Source organism: Ranitomeya imitator, chromosome 1, assembly GCF_032444005.1.
Source record: "Ranitomeya imitator isolate aRanImi1 chromosome 1, aRanImi1.pri, whole genome shotgun sequence".
In the NCBI taxonomy this organism is placed as follows: domain Eukaryota; kingdom Metazoa; phylum Chordata; class Amphibia; order Anura; family Dendrobatidae; genus Ranitomeya; species Ranitomeya imitator.
This window is the reverse complement of record NC_091282.1, coordinates 907,899,745-907,923,234: the sequence shown is the minus strand read 5'-3', so window position 1 is coordinate 907,923,234 and position 23,490 is coordinate 907,899,745. Positions and strand designations below refer to the sequence as shown.

The 23,490-nt window shown below is 40.9% G+C and overlaps 1 protein-coding gene across 2 annotated transcripts in view; it reads right to left on the bottom strand.

Moving 5' to 3' along the window:
- The window catches only part of ABCG2 (ATP binding cassette subfamily G member 2 (JR blood group)), a 176,152-nt gene that overhangs the window by 54,212 nt on the left and 98,450 nt on the right, over positions 1 to 23,490 (bottom strand). Inside the window, exons 1-2 of one of the 2 annotated variants that reach the window (XM_069743443.1) lie at positions 3,599 to 3,752; positions 415 to 626 (exon numbers count right to left, since the gene is read on the bottom strand). In XM_069743443.1, coding sequence (XP_069599544.1) covers positions 415 to 608 — 194 coding nt within the window. In that variant the 5' untranslated portion in view covers positions 609 to 626; positions 3,599 to 3,752. Of the gene's footprint in view, positions 1 to 414; positions 627 to 3,598; positions 3,753 to 23,490 lie in introns of those variants that run through there. The other variant, XM_069743442.1, reaches the window with a different exon arrangement.

The window sequence follows — 23,490 nt, the reverse complement described above, 5'->3', positions numbered from 1 at the left end:
GCATTGCACAGGTGATGCAATTATTACCTGGGCAAAACTAAGGAAATCCTGAAAACATGACATGTACGGGGTAGCTGGAAAAAGCTGAGAGCAACTTTCGGCAGTTCTCTCTCTCACCTTGCAAGCAAACATGCTCTCTCCTGAGGAGTCTAGCCCGTTTTTTTTTACAATGGAACCCTATGAGCAGTGTATTCCTCTGTGTGCTTATGGAATGGGATGTCTTGCGGTCCTCTTCTATAATCCATGTTATCATAAAAGTTGCCAATTTTTACAAGCTTACTAAAATGATGTATTGAAAATCTACAACATTTAGGTGACGAGATGAGGCCGAATAACCATAAATCATATAAAAATTAGGTATCAATAATAAGTTGTCTTAGTCCTCAAAAGCAAATACAGGCTACAATTACTTACTTGACATCAGTCAGAATCTGTCTTCGAACAACTTTTCTACAACAAATCAATCCCGTCTTTATCTTCACTTTGTAGTTGACATTATGGAAGCTGAGGGTTGCACCTTGTAATGATTTCTTTGGGTTATCTGTACGGAGGCCATTGAGAACTGGTTCCATCATGTGAACCACAGTATGAGAATTCTTATCTGCCATGGCAATGTGATCTTCTTCCTACAGAATAGGAAAGGTACGGTACGTAAAATATTACAAATAGTGAAAAAAGGATTTCAATGACTTTTTTTTTTTAATTTGCGTCAACATGCAGTAATTGTAATAATAATGTAGAAGCTAACATAGAAAAAAAGATTTACATGGATAGCATTCCCCAGTTATATACATATTCCATTAGGACTTCAATGCAGAGACGTAGGATAAAATATACACGAGGTTCCCTTTTCATTTTTATCTGCTTGCTGGTTTTGTTTTGTTGAAGGATTTGTGAATTAGAACAATATTACCCAAATAATGTCATACGGAAATATCACCACTGTGAATTTACCGTAAAGCCTACATAACATACAAATCCAATAATAACCAAATTAAAGAAATACTACATCTTTCAACTTGCACGACAGAGAAATACGGCAAAGAGACAGAAAATGGTTCCATGGGAAGTGATAGTCTAATGGCCACACACTTAATCATAAAATCTAATTCCATCCTGGTAGCCCAAACCCTTCATGTAACCGAGGTGGTAACATTTGTGGCTCTAACTTTATTCTTCAAAAAGTGCTGGGGAAAGCTGAAGGCTGTCATGCAACCGTGCTAATTATAGTGGTAGCCATCAAGTTTTAGGAGAAGTGAAAATGCCAAAGGATCTGCCTCCAGCAATGACACCATGATTCAGCAGAAATGCTCTGTACATCCTCCTCTAAAACTCAGCATCTTCTGGGTGATCTTGGCAATACTTCCAACTAGCGATCAAAACCCAACCGTAAACATGTAACGGGGTTACAGCAAATTCCACTTTATGAACCATCAACACCTTACATTTCTAGAAATAAGAAATATCAGAAAGGTGATCAATCTGTAGATAGTATATACATAGAAGTGAAAAACTGTTAATAATTAACCCCTTCCTATGTGCGTTTTCTTTCACTCTATAAAACATGACAGTCTGCACATAAACAAGTGAACATTACCAACATTCCACTTTCTGCAAATAATAAATATTAATGTTTTACAGGAAAAAAAAACATTTCTATATCTAGATTCTAGTGGACCATTTCTCAACTATATATTTTTTTTCTATATTTTTCATCTCACCATTACAGATTAAACACCTTTTTTTCATTTTTTTTAAGCAACACGGTGATCTTTTTACATACCATACACGATAGTATTTTTTATATTTTTATTTAACTTTGATGGGACAAGTAAAAAACACCATCCCACCATGCTTTTTGTTTAATGTAGCTAACATGGCCTAAAATAAAGGTATATATATAGTACTTGTGGTGGCAGTTAAAGGGTTCCAGAATATGTGGGTTACGATATCGTATATGTTTGGGGGGAGGGGAGTTTCTGTCTTTTATTCTAAAAATTACTTTTATGTCATTTATGTGCTACATTATTTTGAACATACTACATTTACTATTTTCTTTTTGTATCCGCTACTTTTGTTTAACAATAATTTATACTTTTATTATGTTTTCATTGTAATATAATGTATATGTAATATACGATGTAATTTATTCATAGGTGCCTGATAAATAAAATTCTGTGGAATTCCCCATTAAATATTCCACAGTCCTTTACAGATATTATCATCACTATGCCAATTGGGGCTCAGAATTCCCTATCAGTATGTCTTTGGAGTGTGGGAGGAAACCCACACAAACACGGGGAGAACATGTAAGCTCTTTGCATTTGCTGTCCTTGGTGGGATTCAAACCCTGGGACCCAGCGCAACAATGCAACAGTGCTAACTACTAAGCCACCATGCTGATATACCCTAGCACTAATATGTCCTATGACCTTAATCGGCTGTCTTAATTATGATGTTACCCCCAGCGATAATATCACTAGGGTCGTCAATCATGACCACGAGGGGTTCTGCCCTGTTACAGTGTGGCTGTCTATCATAGCTACACTCAATACGGTTATCGAAAAGGTCTTTGTTCCTCGACTAGGCATAGGAAGGGGTTAATAGTTGGTGTAGACACTGTACTGCTTTGACTACATCGGAAACCTATAAAATTAAGACAAGTTAAGACTTATCTGGAGTCTTAAAATTTTGAGGTGAATTTTGCAACATTTCAGTAGAATAGGTGACTTTGTGCTAAAAAGTCACAAAAAAAGGATACATGACAAATAAGGAGCATTTATTATTCTGAGCAAAATTCCTTAACCAAGTGCGCAATTTTAAAGAGTTTGGCGCAAAAACGTCAACGAAATCTACAAGATAAAAAAAAAAAAGAAAATGTAACTTATGAATCAGGCCGCTCGACTTGCATTTCATTTAGCTAGGACTCTGATTCTGCCATTTACGACTACTGGAATACAGTGTTGTACTCTTATCTTTCTTGGTTTATGGTTAGATCAAAGGTGATTTAATTTTCACTACAAATATTTTTAATGGTTTATTGATATTTATTCTCTTAGCCAGAGATTTCATACATCAGGTTTATTTTATTACTTTCATGCTTTAGTAAGTACAATGACTGGCTTCAGCAAATTGACACAACCTGGGGAGTGAAGTTCTCTTGATTCCTTAGTAGAACCACTGGTCTCAGCTTGTCATTACACAACAGGTTACCAATGTTTCAGAGTTAGTGGAGAAAAAGTCACTGGATTCGTAGTTAAAAAGCAATGGGATGAACAGTTGCCAAAACTCTGCGATTATGGGGATCTGTTATATAACAGCCGCCAAAAATAGGAGGTTTCGCTTCTTTTACAATTGAAATGACTTGAGATTATGTCACTTTATAGATGAATTATGATACAATCTACTGCCAAAATCTAAGACTGGTAAGAAAACCCCTTAAGTGCACATAATTGGTCCAATATCAATCACAAAAAAAGTCAATGCAAGGGAAATGTCAGCTTGCAGAGCAGAGACATGAGGCAGGGAAGGTTATGTGACAAGTAAGAGTCACTATTATATATAGTACATTGCATAAGGCAGTCAGCAAGTCACTTACCTGGCACAGTATAGTCTGATTAATGAGGCTGCTCCTTTATGTCAGTGATGTATATTGGCAGACATAAGTGCAGGAATGATCCCAGCTGTGCTGTTCTGTGCTTGGCTTTGTGAAGGGACAGTGAAGATAACAGGGCATAGACACGTGTGGGGTGGAGACTTCCCATGATGTCAGGAGAGACACAACCCCATTAGCTACATACATCCAACTCTATGCTCTTTGATCACTCTGCTAATTCTTCCACAAGCTGGGAGGAGGCCACAACTTGATCACTTCTGCACCATGATCAGAAGTGCAGCAATGAGAAGTAACATAACGGGGTTGTACTGGAGGTAATGAAAAGAGGAGACGCAAAGATTGTGAGATTGTGATGTCGAGAATACTCCTAAGGCCGGTTTCACACGTCAGTGGCTCCGGTACGTGAGGTGACAGTTTCCTCACGTACCGGAGCCACTGACACACGTACACACATTAAAATCAATGCATCTTTTCAGATGTCATTGATTTTTTGCGGACCGTGTCTCCGTGTGCCAAACACGGAGACATGTCAGTGTTCGTGGGAGCGCACGGATTACACGGACCCATTAAAGTCAATTGGTCCGTGTAAAACACGTACCGCACACGGACGTTGTCCGTGTGCAGTCTGTGTGCCGTGCAGGAGACACCGCTACATTAAGCGCTGTCCCCCCCACTGGTGCTGAATCCGCCATTCTTTTTTTCCTTGCAGCAGTGTTTGCTGTAGAGAAGATATGAATATTAGTGTGTAAAATACAGATCCTGGTCATCAGCCCCCTCCCACCCCCTGTGCGCCCCCCGCCCCCTCCCCGCTGTGATTAAAATACTCACCTAGCTTCCGAATCCCTCGCAGCGTCCTGTCCTGGCCGCACCATGTACTGTATGAGCGGTCACGTGGGGCCACCGATTACAATCATGAATATGCGGCTCCACCTCCCAAAGGGGTGGAGCCGCATATTCATTACTGTAAATGAGCAGCCCCACGTGACCGCTCATACAGTACATGGTGCGGCCAGGACAGGACGCTGCGAGGGATCCGGAAGCTAGGTGAGTATTTTAATCACAGCGGGGGAGGGAGACCTGGATCTTGATTTTACACACTAATATTCATATCTTCTCTACAGCAAACGCTGCTGCAGGGAAGATATGAATGGGGCTTCAGCACAATGCCGGGGGCAGCACTAAACTTTAGCGCTGTCTCCGGCACGGTGCGTGTGGTACCCAGTGGGCACACGGGCGGCACACGTGTGCCGCCCGTGTGCCACAGAAACGCACCGGGACACGGATAATTCTGGTACCGATTTTTCCGGTACCGGAATTATCTGGACGTGTGAGACTGCCCTAAGGCCGGTTTCACAGTGGCTTCGGTACGTGAGGTGACAGTTTCCTCACGTACCGGAGCCACTGACACACGTAGACACATAAAAATCAATGCATCTGTGCAGATGTGATTGATTTTTTGCGGACCGTGTCTCCGTGTGCCAAACACGGAGACATGTCAGTGTTCGTGGGAGCGCACGTGTTACACGGACCCACGTTGTCCGTGTGCAGTCCGTGTGCCGTGCAGGAGACAGTGCTACATTAAGCGCTGTCCCCCCCACTGGTGCTGAAGCCGCGATTCAAATCTTCCCTGCAGCAGCATTTGCTGCAGTGAAGATATGAATAATAGTGTTTAAAATAAAGATCTATGTGCCCCACGCCCTCCCACCCCCTGTGCGCCCCCCCCCCCCCCCCCCTGTGCGTTCTCCCCCGCTGTTCTGAAAATACTCACCAAGCTCCCTCGTTGGCTGTCGCTGCTTCCTGTTCTGGCCGCATCTTCTCCTGTATGCGGTCACGTGGGGCCGCTCATTTACAGTAATGAATATGCGGCTCCAGCCCTATGGGAGGTGGAGCCGCATATTCATGAGTGTAATTGGCAGGGCACATAGATCTTTATTTTAAACATTATTATTAATATCTTTTCTGCAGCAAACTCTGCTGCAGGGAAGATATGAATCGCAGGCTTCAGCACCAGATGCTGGTACGTGTGGTACCCAGCACGGTGCGTGTGGTACCCAGTGGGCACACGGGCAGCACACGTGTGCCGCACGTGTGTCACAGAAACGTAGGGGCACACGGACACGAATAATTCCGGTACCGATTGTTTTCTGGTACCGGAATTATCTGGACGTGTGAGACTGGCCTAGGGCCGGGGTCACACTTGAGTGCAATGCGAGAAACTCGCATCAATACCTGGCACTGCCGCCAACACTTGGGACCGGAGTGTGCGGCTGCATGTATTTCTATGCACCTGAATGCTGTGGTCCGCACCGGTGGCAGCAGTGCCGGGTATTGATGCGAGAGACTCGCATTGCACTCACAAATGTGACCCCGGCGCCTAAGGTGAAAACGAGGAGTAAATTATGACAGAAATATTCTAGACCATGACTGAAGCACATTTCTTGTGCTGGCGAAAAGCAACTGAAAAAGACACCAAATTCAGTAGGAGACTCTCGCCTTTTCATGACTATGCATCTTAGGCCACGTGCACACATTCATTGAGGATTTGGTCAATATTTTGCATCAGTATTTATAAGCCAAATCCAGGAGTAGGTGATAAATACAGAAGTGGTGAAGTGCTTCTGTTAGGGTATGTGCACACGATCAGTAAACGCTGCGGATTGGACGCTGCATACTTGCGCAGCATCCATATGTTACAGCATAGTGGATGGGATTTCAAGAAATCCTATGCCCACTATGCGTCTAGATAGGTCTGCGGCTCACCCGCGGAGACAGACATGCAGTGCGTCTTTCCAGACCGCAGCATATCTATTTATATTGCGGAGACGTCAGCCTCCGCAAGATAAATGTCACCTGTACAATGTATTGGATATCGTGGTGAAACTGCACAGTTCAATGAACACATGCAGATTCATGAGCGTTAAATAGCTGACAACGCTTTGGACAAATGAGGGGCATGCACAAAACCCATTTGATAAAGAGTTTGCAGGAGGTAGGTCACGTTCAGTATTTAGTCAGTATTTTACCTCAGTATTTGTAAGCCAAAACCAGGAGTGGAACAGTCAGTGGGAAAGTATTATGGTATGTGCACATGTTCAGGTATTGGCAGCACTTTGGACACAGCACATGTCCACTGCGTCCAAAGCGCTGCTAATTCCTGAACGTGTGCAGATACCCTAATACTTTCCCACTGACAGTTCCATTCCAGATTTTGGCTTACAAATACTGAGGTAAAATACTGACTAAATACTGAATGTGTGAACGTGGCCTAACTCCTGCAAACTTTTCAACAAATGGGTTTTGTGCATGCCCACCCCTTTCCCACCTGATACGTATCCATACATCCCTGTGGTCTGGTGTTTATTGACCTGGGACGGATGCATACGTCACAGCAATTTTGCATACACAGAGATTGTGTGGGCGCAATCTCCGCCAGGTGTCAGCTGATTCTGACAGCTAACTACTGGCACTTTAATCCCCTAAATGTTGCCAGCAAACTTGATCACAGCATTTTGGGATTAGGCAGAGGGAAGAAAGCCCTCTGCCCTTAGATCAGAGACCCCGCAATGTCATTGCAGGGTCCTGATTACTGCCATGGTGACCTGATGTCATTATAACGACAACCGGGTCACCAGAGCTAGCAAAGTTGAATACTCATGTTCAGAGTATGATCAACAATTTTGTCTGTCAGTGCAGCGCTGACAGTTTGCATAGCATAGGGATCCTCCTGCATCTCTAGGGTATACAAAAGATCAGACTGCAAAAAATGAAAGTCCCATAGTGGGACACAGTAAAAAAGTTAAAAAAAAAAAGTAAAAAAAAAGATTGCAAAAATATATAAAAAAAAATAAAAAATTTCCAAATATATTATGCCCAAAAATAAATATTTTTATTAAAACACACCCTATAAAACTGTCCCGCTAGTTAACCCCTTTAGTGAACACTGTAAAAAAATAAAAAACAAGGCAAAAAACAAAAAATGGTTTTTCATCATACCACTTAGCAAAAAATTGAATAAAATGCAATCAAAAAGATGAATGTACATAAACATGGTACCGCTGAAAGCATCATCATGTCCAGCAAAAAACAAGCCATCATATACAGCTCCATCAGCAGAAAAATAAAGTTATCGCTCTCAGAATAAAGCAATGCAAAAATAATTATTATTACTTTACTAAAATAATTTTAATTGTGTAAAAGTGCAAAAACACAAAAAAATAAATGTGGTATGACAGTAATTGCACTGACCCGAAGAATAAAACTGCCTTATCAATTTTACCACATGCAGTATGACATTAAAAAAAATTCCTGAATTGCTGTTTTTTCTTAATTCATGCTACCCAAAAATCGGAATAGAAAGTGATCAAAAATCGTAATGTGCCAGAAAATGGCACCAATAAAAATGTCAACTCGTCCCGCAAAGCCCTCACATGACTCTGTGGTCCGAAATATGGAAAAATTATAGCTCTCAAAATATGGCAATGCTATAAAAAGCATTTTTAGTGTGTGACAGCTGCCAAACATAAAAAAAATAGTAGAAATCTGGTATCGCTGTAATTGCACTGACCTGAAGAATAAAGTTGCCTTATCACTTATACTACAAGATGAACGGCGTACAAAAAATAATAAAACCAATTCTTCACCTGCTGTTGATTTGTTCATTCTGCCTCCCAAAGATTACAGTAAGGATCGGTGCAGTTATCCTGTGCTCGGCGCTGATCACTTACCTCGGAGTTTCTGTGTAAATCTCTGAAATACGTGATTCAGACTGAACCCCAGTCAGAAGATTAACTATAATGAGGCAGATGGAGGCACTGTGGAAGCCATCTGGCCTATCATGTGGCAGTGTGCATCTTTTTAGGAGTGCATAAAAGTGCCATCGGCCACAGTTTTGTGCACTTCTGAAAAGAAGGACAAGGCTGAACACAGGGCAGATGGAGTCCAAAGTAACTCTGCTGCCTCACTATCCATATCTTTTGTGGCAAAAAGAGCTTGTAACCTCAAAGATATTCTGGTTAAGAGCCACTACAAACCGGAAAAATCTCAAAAGTGTAAAAATACAGGTGTCAGATCAAACGGTTACTTCCCTTGTGGTATTTGCAAGGGTTGTTTGAATCATGCCAAGTCCACGACTTTTACAAACTATGATGGCTCTCGCATTTATAACATCACAAAAAATCTCAATTATAAGTCCCGAGGTGTAATATGCCACGCACATTGTCATTGTGGTAAGGTCTACATAGGACTAACCACTAGAGAACTGAGTGTCAGGACACAGGAACATGTTCGGGATATTGAGAAGGCGAAAACAGCCAAGGATGATAACCAATTGAAATCTTTACCTAGGCATTTCAAGCAACATCATCGATGTGTCGCCAAGGATCTGGTCATCAAGGGCACAGACCAGGTTATTTTGGGGATACGGGGTGGTAACTTGAGTCGTGTACTCTCCCAGAGCGAGCGTAAATGGATATAACGTCTAGGGACCATGAACACCCAAGGCCTCAGTGTGAGCAAGGGATTTGCAGCTTTCTTGTAGCTAGTGGTCTTTATGAGTTGGCATCTTTTTAATGGGGAGGTAATTGGTTTTGTTTTGTTCTATGTTTTATAATTGTTCTAAACATGTTCTTTGTATGTTTTATTATATGTTTTAATGCGTATTTATCTTATAGTGGCTGGTTGACTAATACTGAGATGGAGGTGATGAGTGCTGCTTTTTGTCCACGGTGATGCATCTGATCCGGTGTGGGACTTCCCTTTTCCTTTCTTTATTGGTTGCTCAAGAGACTGTGAGAATAGAGGAAATCTTAATCAATTGCTACTTTCCATCAGATCGTCATATCCAAACTATGGACTATATTCTCTGGATTACTGTGACTGTAAGGATTATGAAGGACTTTGTAGATTTGATGAGTATTTTTTTTAATATATTTTTATAGACTATCAGGGCACCTGTGATTATTAATACATTAATTACTCTGTGTTTTAGATGCATTGAGGAGTGATAATATGCAAAGGGCGGTAGGCACCAGTCACTTTAATAGGCACGTATGGGTTGCACTTATGTAACTTTGAAGCCCCTATGAACTTACATTTGGGTAATGATACATTGCTTGGTATCTGCACTTTGTATAATTATTTATGTTTGCCCTATAGATCTTAGGGTTGGATATTTCTATAAACACTTGATAGGAGGCTCAGTGGTTAGCACTGCAGCCTTGCAGCGCTGGGGTCCTGGGTTCAAATCCCACCAAGGACAACATCTGCAAGGAGTTTGTATGTTCTCCCCGTGTTTGCATGGGTTTCCTCCCACACTACAAAGACATACTGATAGGAAATTTAGATTGTGAGCACCATCAGGGATAGCGATGATAATGTGTGCAAATTGTAAAGCGCTGCGGAATATGTTAGGGCTATATAAAAATAAATATTATTATTATTATTATTATTATTATTATTATATTATTTATGTATAATGTATATTATATTAATTATGTATAAAGAGTGGATAATCTTTTAGCTTAATGTTTTGGTTCCATTTCACAATATGATGATAGTACTATATGTAGGTTTATTTTTTTTAAACCCACTACTTATCTACCGTAATAAGATTTTATATTAGACTAATGTTCTTTTCAAACAGCACTTTTGGTATATAATATTTTATATTAAATGGTCATTTCACAAGTGCACTGTCTTAATAAATTAAAATGAAACAATATGGGTGTCACTTTTATGTCACATTTATTCACGGTTTTATTATTATATTAGTGATATATAACTTTTCTGGTATCACATGGTCATTTCACATATGCACTATTACAGTTTAATAAATATTGTATTAAAATAACAGGGATATCGCTATTTCACGTTTCTCACTTTTTAATAATGTTATTATTTAAAATTTATTTTTTTAACCCCTTAAGCCCCGAGGGTGGTTTGCACGTTAATGACAGAGCCAATTTTTACAATTCTGACCACTGTCCCTTTGTGAGGTTATAACTCTGGAACGCTTCAACGGATCCCGGTGATTCTGACACTGGTTTCTCGAGACATATTGTACTTCATGACAGTGGTAAAATTTCTTTGATATTACCTGTGTTTATTTGTGAAAAAATGGAAATTTGGCAAAAATTTTGAAAATTTAGCAATTTTCCAAATTTGAATTTTTATGCCCTTAAATCACAGAGATATGTCACACAAAATACTTAATAAGTAACATTTCCCACATGTCTACTTTACATCAGCATAATTTTGGAAACAGTTTTTTTTTTGTTAGGAAGTTCTAAAGATTAAAACTTGACCAGCAATGTCTCATTTTTACAACACCATTTTTTTTAGGGACCACATCACATTTGTAGTCCTTTTGAGGGGTCTATATGATAAAAAATAACCAAGTGTGACACCATTCTAAAAACAAGGTGCTCAAAAACACATTCAAGAAGTTTATTAACCCTTCAGGTGTTTCACATGAATTTTTGCAATGTTTAAAAAAGAATGAACATTTAAGTTTTTTTCACACAAAATTTACTTCAGCTCCAATTTGTTTTATTTTACCAAGGGTAACATGAAAAAAATGGACCCCAAAAGTTGTTGTCAATTTGTCCTGAGTACCCCGATACCCCATATGTGGGGGTAAACCTCTGTTTGGGCGCATGGCAGAGCTCGGAAGGGAAGGAGCACCACTTGACTTTTCAATGCAAAATTGGCTGGAATTGAGATGGGACGCCATGTTGCATTTGGAGAGTCACTAATGTGCCTAAACATTGAAACCCCCCACAAGTGACACCATTTTGGAAAGTAGACCCCCTATGGAACTTATCTAGATGTGTGGTGAGCACTTTGACCCACCAAGTGCTTCACAGAAGTTTATAATGTAGAGCCGTAAAAAAAAAAAATTTTTTTTCACAAAAATGAAATTTTCGCCCCCAATTTTTTATTTTCCCAAAGTTACCAGAAGAAATTGCACCCCAAACATTGTTGTGCAATTTGTCCTGAGTATGTTGATGCCCCATATGTGGGGGTAAACCACTGTTTCGGTGCATGGCAGAGCTCGGAAGGGAAGGAGCGCCGTTTGACTTTTCAATGCAAAATTGGCTGGAATTGAGATGGGACGCCATGTTGCGTTTGGAGAGCCCCTGATGTGCCTAAACATTGAAAACCCCCACAAGTGACACCATTTTGGAAAGTAGACCCTCCAAAGGATCTTATCTAGATGTGTTGTGAGAGCTCTGAACCCTCAAGTGTTTCACTACAGTTTATAACGCAGAGCCATGAAAATAAAAATTCTTTTTTTTTTTTCACAAAAATTCTTTTTTTAGCCCCAGTTTTGTATTTTCGCAAGGGTAACAGGAGAAATTGGACCCCAAAAGTTGTTGTGCAATTTGTCCTGAGTATGCTGATACCCCATATGTGGGGGTAACCACCGTTTGGGCGCATGGCAGAGCTCGGAAGGGAAGGAGTGCCATTTGGAATGCAGACTTTGATGGCGTCACGTTGCGTTTGCAGAGTCCCTGATGTACCTAAACAGTAGAAACCCCCCACAAGTGACCCCATATTGGAAACTAGACGCCCCAAGGAACTTATCTAGATGTGTTGTGAGAACTTTGAACCCCTAAGTATTTAAGTATTTCACTACAGTTTATAACGCAGAGCCGTTAAAATAAAAAATAATTATTTTCCCACAAAAATGTTTTTTTAGGCCCCCAAATTTTTATTTTATCAAGGGTAACAAGAGAAATTGGACCCCAGAAGTTGTTGTCCAATTTGTCCCGAGTATGCTGATACCCCATATGTTGGGGTAAACCCCTGTTTGGGCGCACGGAAGAGCTCGGAAGGGAAGGAGCACTGTTTTACTTTTTCAACGCAGAATTGGCTGGAATTGAGATCGGACGCCATGTCGCGTTTGGAGAGCCCCTGATGTGCCTAAACAGTGGAAACCCCCAATTCTAACTGAAACCCTAACCCAACCACACCCCTAACCCCAACCCTAACCACACCCCTTACTCCAACACACCTCTAACCCTAATCCCAACCATAACCCTAACCACACCCCTCACCCTGACACACCCCTAACCCTAATCCCAACCATAACCCTAACCACACCCCTAACCCTGAAACACCCCTAACCCTAATCCCAACCGTAAATGTAATCCAAACCCTAACCCTAGCCCCAACCTTAACCCTAACCCCAACCTTAACCATAACCCTAGCCCCAACCCTAACCCTAGCCCTAACGCTAATGGGAAAATGGAAATAAATACATTTATTTATTTTATTTTTTTTCCGTAACTAAGGGGGTGATGAAGGGGGATTTGATTTACTTTTATAGCGGGTTTTTTAGCGGATTTTTATGATTGGCAGCTGTCACACACTAAAAGGCGCTTTTTATTGCAAAAAATATTTTGAGAGCTATAATTTTTCCATATTTTGGTCCACAGAGTTATGTCAGGTCTTGTTTTTTGCAGGACGAGTTGACGTTTTTATTGGTAACATTTTCGGGCACGTGACATTTTTTGATCGCTTTTTATTCCGATTTTTGTAATGCAGTATGACCAAAAAACAGCTATTCATGAATTTCTTTGGGGTGGGCGGGGTTTATACCGTTCCGCTTTTCGTAAAATGGATAAAGCAGTTTTATTCTTCCGGTCAGTACGATTACAGCGATACCTCATTTATATCATTTTTTTATGTTTTGGTGCTTTTATACGATAAAAACTATTTTATAGAAAAAATAATTATTTTTGCATCGTTTTATTCTGAGGACTATAACTTTTTACTTTTTCGCTGATGACGCTGTATGGCGGCTCGTTGTTTGTGGGACAAGATGATGTTTTCAGCGGTACCATGGCTATTTATATCTGTCTTTTTGATCGCGTGCTATTCCACTTTTTGTTTGTATTGTTTTTTTTTATTTAGATAAAGGAATGTATTAATGGGAACAATATTTTTTTTTCTTAATTTAGGAATTTTTTTTTACACATCTAAATATGGGGGGCATCATGTTATAAGGTCAGATCGCTAATCTGACACTTTGCAGAGCACTGTGTCAGATCAGCAACCTGATATGCAGGGCTGCAGGCTTACCAGCGCTTGCTCTGAGCAGGCGCTTGTAAGCCACCTCCCTGTAGGACCCGGATGCAGCCCCACGGCCATTTTGGATCCGGGGCCTGCAGTGAGGAGACGCTCGGTACAAGGTGAGCACATCACCTTTACCGAGGTTCTCAGGAAATCACGCAGGGAGCCCCCTCCGTGTGCGATGCTTCCCTATGCCGCTGGAACACTGCGATCATGTTTGATCGCAGTGTGCCGGGGGTTAATGTGCCAGGGGCGGTCTGTGGCCGCTCCTGGCACATAGTGCCGGATGTCAGCTGCGATAGTCAGCTGACACCCGGCCGCAATCGACCGCACTCACGGGGGAGCGCGGCCGATCGCTATGATGTACTATCCCATCCCTGGGAATTAAGTCCCAGGTCACCTTGACGGGATAGTACGTCATATGGGATTAAGGGGTTCTTTACAGTGCTAAATAGGAAAGGGTTCTTTACAGTTAGAGCAGTCAGAATGTGGAATGCCGACCACAAAAGGTAGTAATGGCAGACACTAACAGCTTTTAAAAAAGTGCTGGATGACTTCCTCAGCACAAATAACATTGTGAGTTACATTTTTTAGTGACAAATTGTAGAATTGGTGGAGAAAGGTTGAACTTGATGGACCTAGCTCTTTTTTTCAACCTATGTAACTTTGCAACTATGTAATCTAACTGAATGTTTGGCTGCAAGCAGAATATGAAGATATATTCTTACTGGAGCCATTTTCTTCCTATCAAGTAGGTATCACTGAGGTCTGTGAGCAGATAATGCTATGTACATAGTGAACACACTGCAATAACGCCTCTGCTATTTTATTTGCATCCTGTTCCGCAGAGTATGGTCTGACCAGGATGTCAGTCAATGTGCAGGGGGTGTGAAAACGACTCGCTTACTAGATACATGTGTTAATAGACCTTTGAGCCACTCACTTGACTGGAAGTAAGCAACTTCAAGGAGCTTATAACTTTACAAGATGGTGGCCCGATTCTAACGCATCGGGTATTCTAGAATATGCATGTCCACGTAGTATATTGCACAGCCCACGTAGTATATTGCACAGCCCATGTAGTATATTGCCCAGCCACGTAGTATATTGCCCAGTCACGTAGTATATTGTGCACAGCCCACGTAGTATATTGCCCAGCCACGTAGTATATTGCCCAACCACGTAGTATATTGCCCAGTCACGTAGTATATTGCCCAGTTACGTAGTATATTGCCCAGCCACGTAGTATATTGCCCAACCATGTAGTATATTGCCCAGTCACGTAGTATATTGCCCAGTCACGTAGTATATTGCCCAGTCACGTAGTATATTGCCCAGGCACGTAGAATATTGCCCAGTGACGTAGTATATTGCCCAGTGACGTAGTATATTGCCCAGTGACATAGTATATTGCCCAGTCACGTACTATATTGCCCAGGCACGTAGAATATTGCCCAGTGACGTAGTATATTGCCCAGTGACGTAGCATATTACCCAGTGACGTAGTATATTGCCAAGTGACGTAGTATATTGCCCAGTGACGTAGTATATTGCCCAGTGACGTAGTATACAGCACAGAGCCTCGTAGTATATTGGCCAGTCACGTAGTATATTGCCCAGCTACGTATGTCACAGGTTAAAAAATAAACACTATACTCACCTTCCGAGGGCCCCTTGTAGTTCGGTCAGATGACCGTGACGTCATGGCAGGTCCTTCTCGCACAGGCGCGCAGGACCTGTGATGACGTCGCGGTCACATGACCATGACGTCATGGCAGGTCATTCTCGCGCAGGGCCTGTGATGACGTCGCGGTCACATGACATGACATGACATGAACCTGCCGCTTGCATGGAGCTGTCACCGGAGCGTCGCGAAAGGTGAGTATATAATGATTTTTTATTTTTTTAATTATTTTTAACATTAGATGTTTTTACTATTGACGCTGCATAGGCAGCATCAATAGTTAAAACTTGGTCACACAGGGTTAATAGCGGCGGTAACGGAGTGAGCTACCTGCGGCATAACGCGGTACATTACCGCTGGCATTAACCCTGTGTGAGCGGTGACTGCGGGGAGTATGGAGCTGGCGCCGGGCGCTGACTGCAGGGGAGGGACTAATCGGACTGTGGCCGTTGCTGATTGGTCGCGGCAGCCATGACAGGCAGCTGGCGAGACCAATCAGTGACTTGGATTCCATGACAGACAGAGGCCGCGACCAATGAATATCCATAACAGACAGAAGGACAGACAGACAGAAAGACGGAAGTGACCCTTAGACAATTATATAGTAGATTTTCTCTCAGACAAATTCTATTTACATGCAGATTAGCAGTGTATATATGTTTAGTATGTTATGGAATGTAAAGCACAGGTGCTTCTCACAAAATTAGAATATCATCAAAAGTTTATTTATTTCAGTTCTTCAATGCAAAAGGTGAAACTCATATTATATAGAGTCATTACAAACAGAGTGATCTATTTCAAGTGTTTATTTCTGTTAATGTTGATGATTATGGCTTACAGTCATCGAAAACCCAAAATCATTATCTCAGTAAATTATAATAATTGCAAAAGAAGCTAGCTGTTCACAGAGTACTGTATCCAAGCATACTAATGGAAAGTTTAGTGGAAGGACAAAGTATGGTAGAAAAAGGTGCACAAGCAACCGTGATAACCGCAGACTTGAAAGAATTGTTAAAAAAAAGCAATTCACAAATTTGGGTAGGTTCACAAGGAGTGGACTGCTGCTGGAGTCATTGCTTTAAGAGACGCCACACACGTGTGTGTCCTTGTGTCAAGCCATTCATGACCAATAGCCAATGCCAGAAGTGTCTTACCTGGGCCAAGGAGAAAAAGAACTGGATTGTTGCTCAGTGGTCCAAGGTGTTGTTTTCAGATGAAAGTAAGTTTAGCATTTTATTTGGAAATCGAGATCCCCGAGACTGGAGGAAGAGTGGAGAGACCTCAATCCAAGCTGCTGGAGGTCTAGTGTGAAGTTTCCACAATTAGTGAAGGTTTGAGGAGCCATGTCATCTGCTGGTGTAGGTCCACTGTGTTTTATCAAGACCAATGTCGGTGTGGCCGTTTACCAGGAAATTTTAGAGCACTTCATGTTTCCCTCTGCTGACAATCTTTTTGGAGATGAAAATGTAATTCTCCAGCAGAACTTGACACCTGTCCTCAATGTTAAAAGTACCAATACCTTGTTTAAAAACAACAGTATCACTTTGATTGATTGGCCAGCAAACTTGTCTGACCTTTATTGTCAAGAGGAAGATGAGAGACACCAGACCCAGCAGATGAGCTGAAGGCTGCTATCAAAGCATCCTGGGCTACCATAACACCTCAGCAGTGCCACAGGTTGATCGCCTCCATGCCACGCCACATTAATGCAGTAATTGATGCAAAAAGAGCCCCGACCAAGCATTGAGTGCATTTGCTGAACATACATTTCAGTAGGCCAACACTTTGGATGTTAAAATACTTTTTCAAGCTGGTGTTATAAAGTATTCTAATTTACTGAGATAATGACTTTTGGGTTTTCGTTGGCTGTAAGCCATAAACATCAACATTAACAGAAATAAACACTTGAAATAGATCATTCTGTAATGACTCTATATAGTATATGAGTTTCACTTTTTGTATTGAAGAACTGTAATAAATTAACTTTTTGATGATATTCTAATTTTGTGAGAATCACTGTAGCATCACATATAACATCACATTTAGCATATTAAGTAAGCATGGAAGTGTCATTTCATAAGCTGTTACTCAATTCAGTCATGGTATGAAGGCAAAGGTGAGTTCAGTTACCTGCACTGCCGTCTGCTTACCACTCCCAGAAAGATAAGCTTTGTGAAAATGACTTGATAGAAGTGCTCAAATGACCTAATACTGCTGAATGTACAACAATGTACAGACACCCCTTGCTATAATGTACTTCACTGTGTAGCTTATTTGTCTCAACAAATGGATATTCCTTCAACGTACAGCTTTAATAGAGTAGGTACATTTCAATACTCTTTAAGCCGGGGCTACATGGTGACTTTGGCTGTGATACAGGTTGCTCAGCCAAAAATTGCTCTATGCTGCTGCTATCTTACAATGTAATGCAAGTGAATGGGGTTATATTGTGATCCGCACTGTACCAAAACCGTGATCAAGAGTCTCACACCTCTGGGATTCGACCACATCACATGCATTAGGTTCAGAAACATCGACCACATACAACAATCTTTGGTGGCGTGACGTTTGTCATAAAGTCACAGTGTAAATATATATATATATATATATAAAGTGTGTATGTGCTTTTGCCTAAGCCTACTCTAAAAGTGTACATAGACTAATTTGGTGTATGTGCATGGAAATGCTCCCAACCTCTATGCCAAATGTGCATTGCTAACGCAATATCCTCATAGTCTTAACCATTATTTTAACACCCAATTTTGTTTTCCTGCCTACGTGTTCTGTTCCCCAGATATAATCGCTATTCAGCCGTTCAGTCTGTATATTTTACAGTATAAGTCTTGCATTGCTTCATCAGTTAGGTGTATTACTATTATTAGACATACTGTATTGCTGTGCATCATGTGCTGGCCAATATTTGTTACTCATGATATCTGTCATTCTAATTTAGTATTCATATGGGTGTGTCTTCACTGCAGCTCATGTGTCACTTCCTCTCCGCTGCCATTTTCTTTTCATAATGCTGTGAGACTAGACACATTTACTGGGCTTGTGAAAGCATCAATTTCTCACCACCACCAACAACACCTCCAAACATCAGCAAACAACTGCAACCTGTGCCAGCAACTTCTGAAAAAGCTACTACACTGTACCCACAGGTATTATGCTGTATCCAGGTTGTAAATAATCCCAGATTTGAATTGTACCAACGCTGTGGTTCTACATTCAGGCCTGCGGACGCTGCGTATGGACATGGCCCTGTCTGCTCCTCGTCTGGGAATATGGAGGTAGGAATTCCCTTGCAGCCTCATATCAAACAGCTAAACCTCCATTCGCCTTATGTGGAGCCAGAACTGTAATTATGATGCATTATTATTATTTTCATAAAACATTCATTTGTTACTCCATTTTTACTTTAATTTTTAACAACATCATTTATTGTATAGGTGAAATTCCCATGAAAATAACTTGAATCCATATCTAGAAAAATATTAGGCCTAGGAAGTCTTCACAACAGGCATCATAACTAGTTAAGATTAAAAACAACTTACCTCACAAAGCTGTTCCTGCAGTGTCGGCTATGGGTCTCCGAGGGGTCACGGCACTGATTCGGGATGTGACTATATTTTTTTTATTGTATTATGGAAAATGTAGCTGTTAAGAAGAAGATTTCCAGTAGTGGTCTACCTCTTTGAGCTCCTGGCTGTACATCACAAAGGGTCACTATTAATTGTGGCAATTTAAAGTCTTTTCTAATCTCCACTGTTAGGTAGAAAATATAGCGGCATTTGAGTGGCCAGTCTCCATTTCAAAATCTGTAACAGGACCACCTCACCAAATATCATGAGGCGTTTATAGTATTGATGACTTGTTATGTGAAAGTAGGGCTTATAGGTCCACTTGGGCACCAGGACTTGGTGTAACTGCTACCTTTGCTCTCCCAATTATATACTTTACAAGCCTGTTTTCACCAACAATCTAATACTGGATAAAGCATTTGGTGGGTTAGGTTTTTTTTAAAATTGTCTATTAAGCTTTAAAGGCTTGAAAAGGGCCTTTGTCATCAGGTTTTACCAGATCAGACTATGCTAAACATTTCCTACGGGAAGGTATTGCGTGACGTGACAGCAGTAAGACAAAGGTAAGTCATGTTTCCATGCACATTAGTGATCTCTCTAAACAAGGAGCAAGCTTTCTAAAAAGGAATTTACTGTACCTTACGTACCTTCAGGAAACCATACAAATACCATACGTTAAACAATGCAAGGGTACTCTTTGGGATACTAACAAATACAGACATAAAGGTGAATTCCTCTTAGGTTGCTATTCAAGGTGAATTAGAGCCCAATATTAGGTTAAAGGACTAAAAATGCTTTAACACCTACAACAATTTTGTGTAAACATGAAGAACAATTAAGCTGATGAAAAATGATCACTTTTCATTTAATACATTTATTTTCAACAACATGTCAAAAGTATACTAAGTGATTTTATTTATGAGCAATCACCAATGTGTTTCATGGCTACGTTTATGACTTAGTGTCTTATAAGCAAACCGAACAACTAGGCTCGTAGACGTGGCATCAGGTCTTCCTAGTATAATTGTTGGATGAAGCATGTGGCAGCAACTTATCTCCATAGGGAAACAAAGGATCAAGCATAATCCAACGACCTTCTTTCCTCAATCATCTGCCCATGGAAGAGAGTAGGGACATCCCTATACATATCAGATGGTTGGCTAACACTGCCTAAATCAACTGGCTGCTTTAAGGGGTGACGGATAGATAGGGAGGATTGCAAAAAGCATGCTGCATGCATATTCATATAAGGACAACATTGTCTTTAACAAGACTGTGTATTGGTGTTACTTGTCAGAATACAGAAAGAATCAATGATACACATCCCTAAAGTGTGTCTTACAAGATTTATGGGGTTTTTCCAGGTTTTGATAAGGTGTGCGTGCGTTTGTTACATTGGAATCATTATCTAGATTTACTGCACTGAACCTAAAACTGATATTCAGATGTTTATCATGGTATGCATTTGTCAGGAAAGTAATGTGTACACTGTCAATAAAAAGAGCAGTAAGGTAAAGGTAAAATCATTTATCTGTACTCGTCTCACCTCTTCAAGACAGATAACCTTTCTCACACAAACATGAAATGCAAGTTCCTGCATATACAGTGGGGCAAAAAAGTATTTAGTCAGTCAGCAATAGTGCAAGTTCCACCACTTAAAAAGATGAGAGGCGTCTGTAATTTACATCATAGGTAGACCTCAACTATGGGAGACAAACTGAGAAAAAAAAATCCAGAAAATCACATTGTCTGTTTTTTTATCATTTTATTTGCATATTATGGTGGAAAATAAGTATTTGGTCAGAAACAAAATTTCATCTCAATACTTTGTAATATATCCTTTGTTGGCAATGACAGAGGTCAAACGTTTTCTGTAAGTCTTCACAAGGTTGCCACACACTGTTGTTGGTATGTTGGCCCATTCCTCCATGCAGATCTCCTCTAGAGCAGTGATGTTTTTGGCTTTTCGCTTGGCAACACGGACTTTCAACTCCCTCCAAAGGTTTTCTATAGGGTTAAGATCTGGAGACTGGCTAGGCCACTCCAGAACCTTGAAATGCTTCTTACAAAGCCACTCCTTCGTTGCCCTGGCGGTGTGCTTTGGATCATTGTCATGTTGAAAGACCCAGCCACGTTTCATCTTCAATGCCCTTGCTGATGGAAGGAGGTTTGCACTCAAAATCTCACGATACATGGCCCCATTCATTCTTTCATGTACCCGGATCAGTCGTCCTGGCCCCTTTGCAGAGAAACAGCCCCAAAGCATGATGTTTCCACCACCATGCTTTACAGTAGGTATGGTGTTTGATGGATGCAACTCAGTATTCTTTTTCCTCCAAACACGACAAGTTGTGTTTCTACCAAACAGTTCCAGTTTGGTTTCATCAGACCATAGGACATTCTCCCAAAACTCCTCTGGATCATCCAAATGCTCTCTAGCAAACTTCAGACGGGCCCGGATATGTACTGGCTTAAGCAGTGGGACACGTCTCGCACTGCAGGATCTGAGTCCATGGTGGCGTAGTGTGTTACTTATGGTAGGCCTTGTTATATTGGTCCCAGCTCTCTGCAGTTCATTCACTAGGTCCCCCCGCGTGGTTCTGGGATTTTTGCTCACCGTTCTTGTGATCATTCTGACCCCACGGGGTGGGATTTTGCGTGGAGCCCCAGATCGAGGGAGATTATCAGTGGTCTTGTATGTCTTCCATTTTCTAGTTATTGCTCCCACTGTTGATTTCTTCACTCCAAGCTGGTTGGCTATTGCAGATTTAGTCTTCCCAGCCTGGTGCAGGGCTACAATTTTGTTTCTGGTGTACTTTGACAGCTCTTTGGTCTTCACCATAGGGGAGTTTGGAGTCAGACTGTTTGAGGGTGTGCACAGGTGTCTTTTTATACTGATAACAAGTTTAAACAGGTGCCATTACTACAGGTAATGAGTGGAGGAAAGAGGAGACTCTTAAAGAAGAAGTTACAGGTCTGTGAGAGCCAGAAATCTTGATTGTTTGTTTCTGACTAAATACTTATTTTCCACCATAATATGCAAATAAAATGTTAAAAAAACAGACAATGTGATTTTCTGGATTTTTTTTTCTCAGTTTGTCTCCCATAGTTGAGGTCTACCTATGATGTAAATCAGGGGTCCCCAACTCCAGTCCTCAAGGCCCACCAACATGTCATGTTTTCAGGATTTCCTTAGTCTTGCCCAGGTAATAATTGCATCACCTGTGCAATGCAAAGGAAATCCTGAAAACATGACCTGTTGGTGGGCCTTGAGGACTGGAGTTGGGGACCTCTGATGTAAATTACAGACGCCTCTCATCTTTTTAAATGGTGGAACTTGCACTATTGCTGACTGACTAAATACTTTTTTGCCCCACTGTAGATACAACCTCAGTTCCCAAAAAGTTGTGAGGCTGCATAAAATGTAAAAAAAGAACAAGAGTGCAATGACTTCTCAATGATATCTCTTATAGCCATATTTTTATTCACAATAGAGCATAGAACACAGATCAGAAAAGCTGAAGAGGTACATCTCTCGACTGATCACTTCTACCACTGTTTCTAAACTCGGACCCCCACCAATCAATCATTTCACATGTCAATATGACACCATGAGACAATACGTACATTGTAAAAAGAAAGGATACGTGGCCTGATGTTATTTATGTAATTTTATAGTTGAATGACTGCTTGGTAGAATCAATTTGTTTAATTATTTATCCGCCTGTCCTAAAACCTTCCCAACCCTGGTGTGAATGACTTTTCCAGTTGTGTAATGGGTGGAGCATTAAACAGATAAGGCTCGGCAGGTAACTAGGACGAAAGGCTATAAAAATATATGGTCAAGTAAACTGTGTAATTCTAATCATGTCTTGTGTGAAGAAAAAACAAGGATTGGGGGGCGCGGTCCTATTGAATAATTCACAGAAATTCATATAGAGTGTATAGAGTTCTGCCACCTATATGACAAACACCTCACTGATCCCCTCTTTAAGATATATTTATACATGGCAGATTTCTTGCAGACATTTAATAAATGACAATCTGATCCCTATGTGAATGTTGTTGTTTTGATGTATATGGATTTTCCCAAAACCCATTCAGATGAATGCGACCATCCTAGAAATTTCAGCAGCCACCTGTCTCCTCAGAAATCTCGTGGAAGCTGGGGATGGCTTCCCCCTTCTGCCATGTCCCGGGAGTGTAGTCAGTGTTCCATTATCTTTGAACTTGTGAACTCTGTTTCATGCTATATCTCTAGTGGGGGTACTATTCAGAAATATATCCTTAGGTCAATTTAAAACAAGCTTAATTTGGTGGAAAATCTCAGCCCTTAAAGTGATCCTCAACCGCTAGAACCTAAATGTGATTATATATTTTTCACGTATCATCACTACTGTATACCTCGAGCCAACCTTCTGCAGCCACTATTTCCTTCAATTTGGAAGCACATTCTCCTCTTCTCCAAAATATCCACAGCAGAGGCATGGAGAGCATTGCAGAAAGTCTACAAATCTTCTTCCTATTGTCTGCCG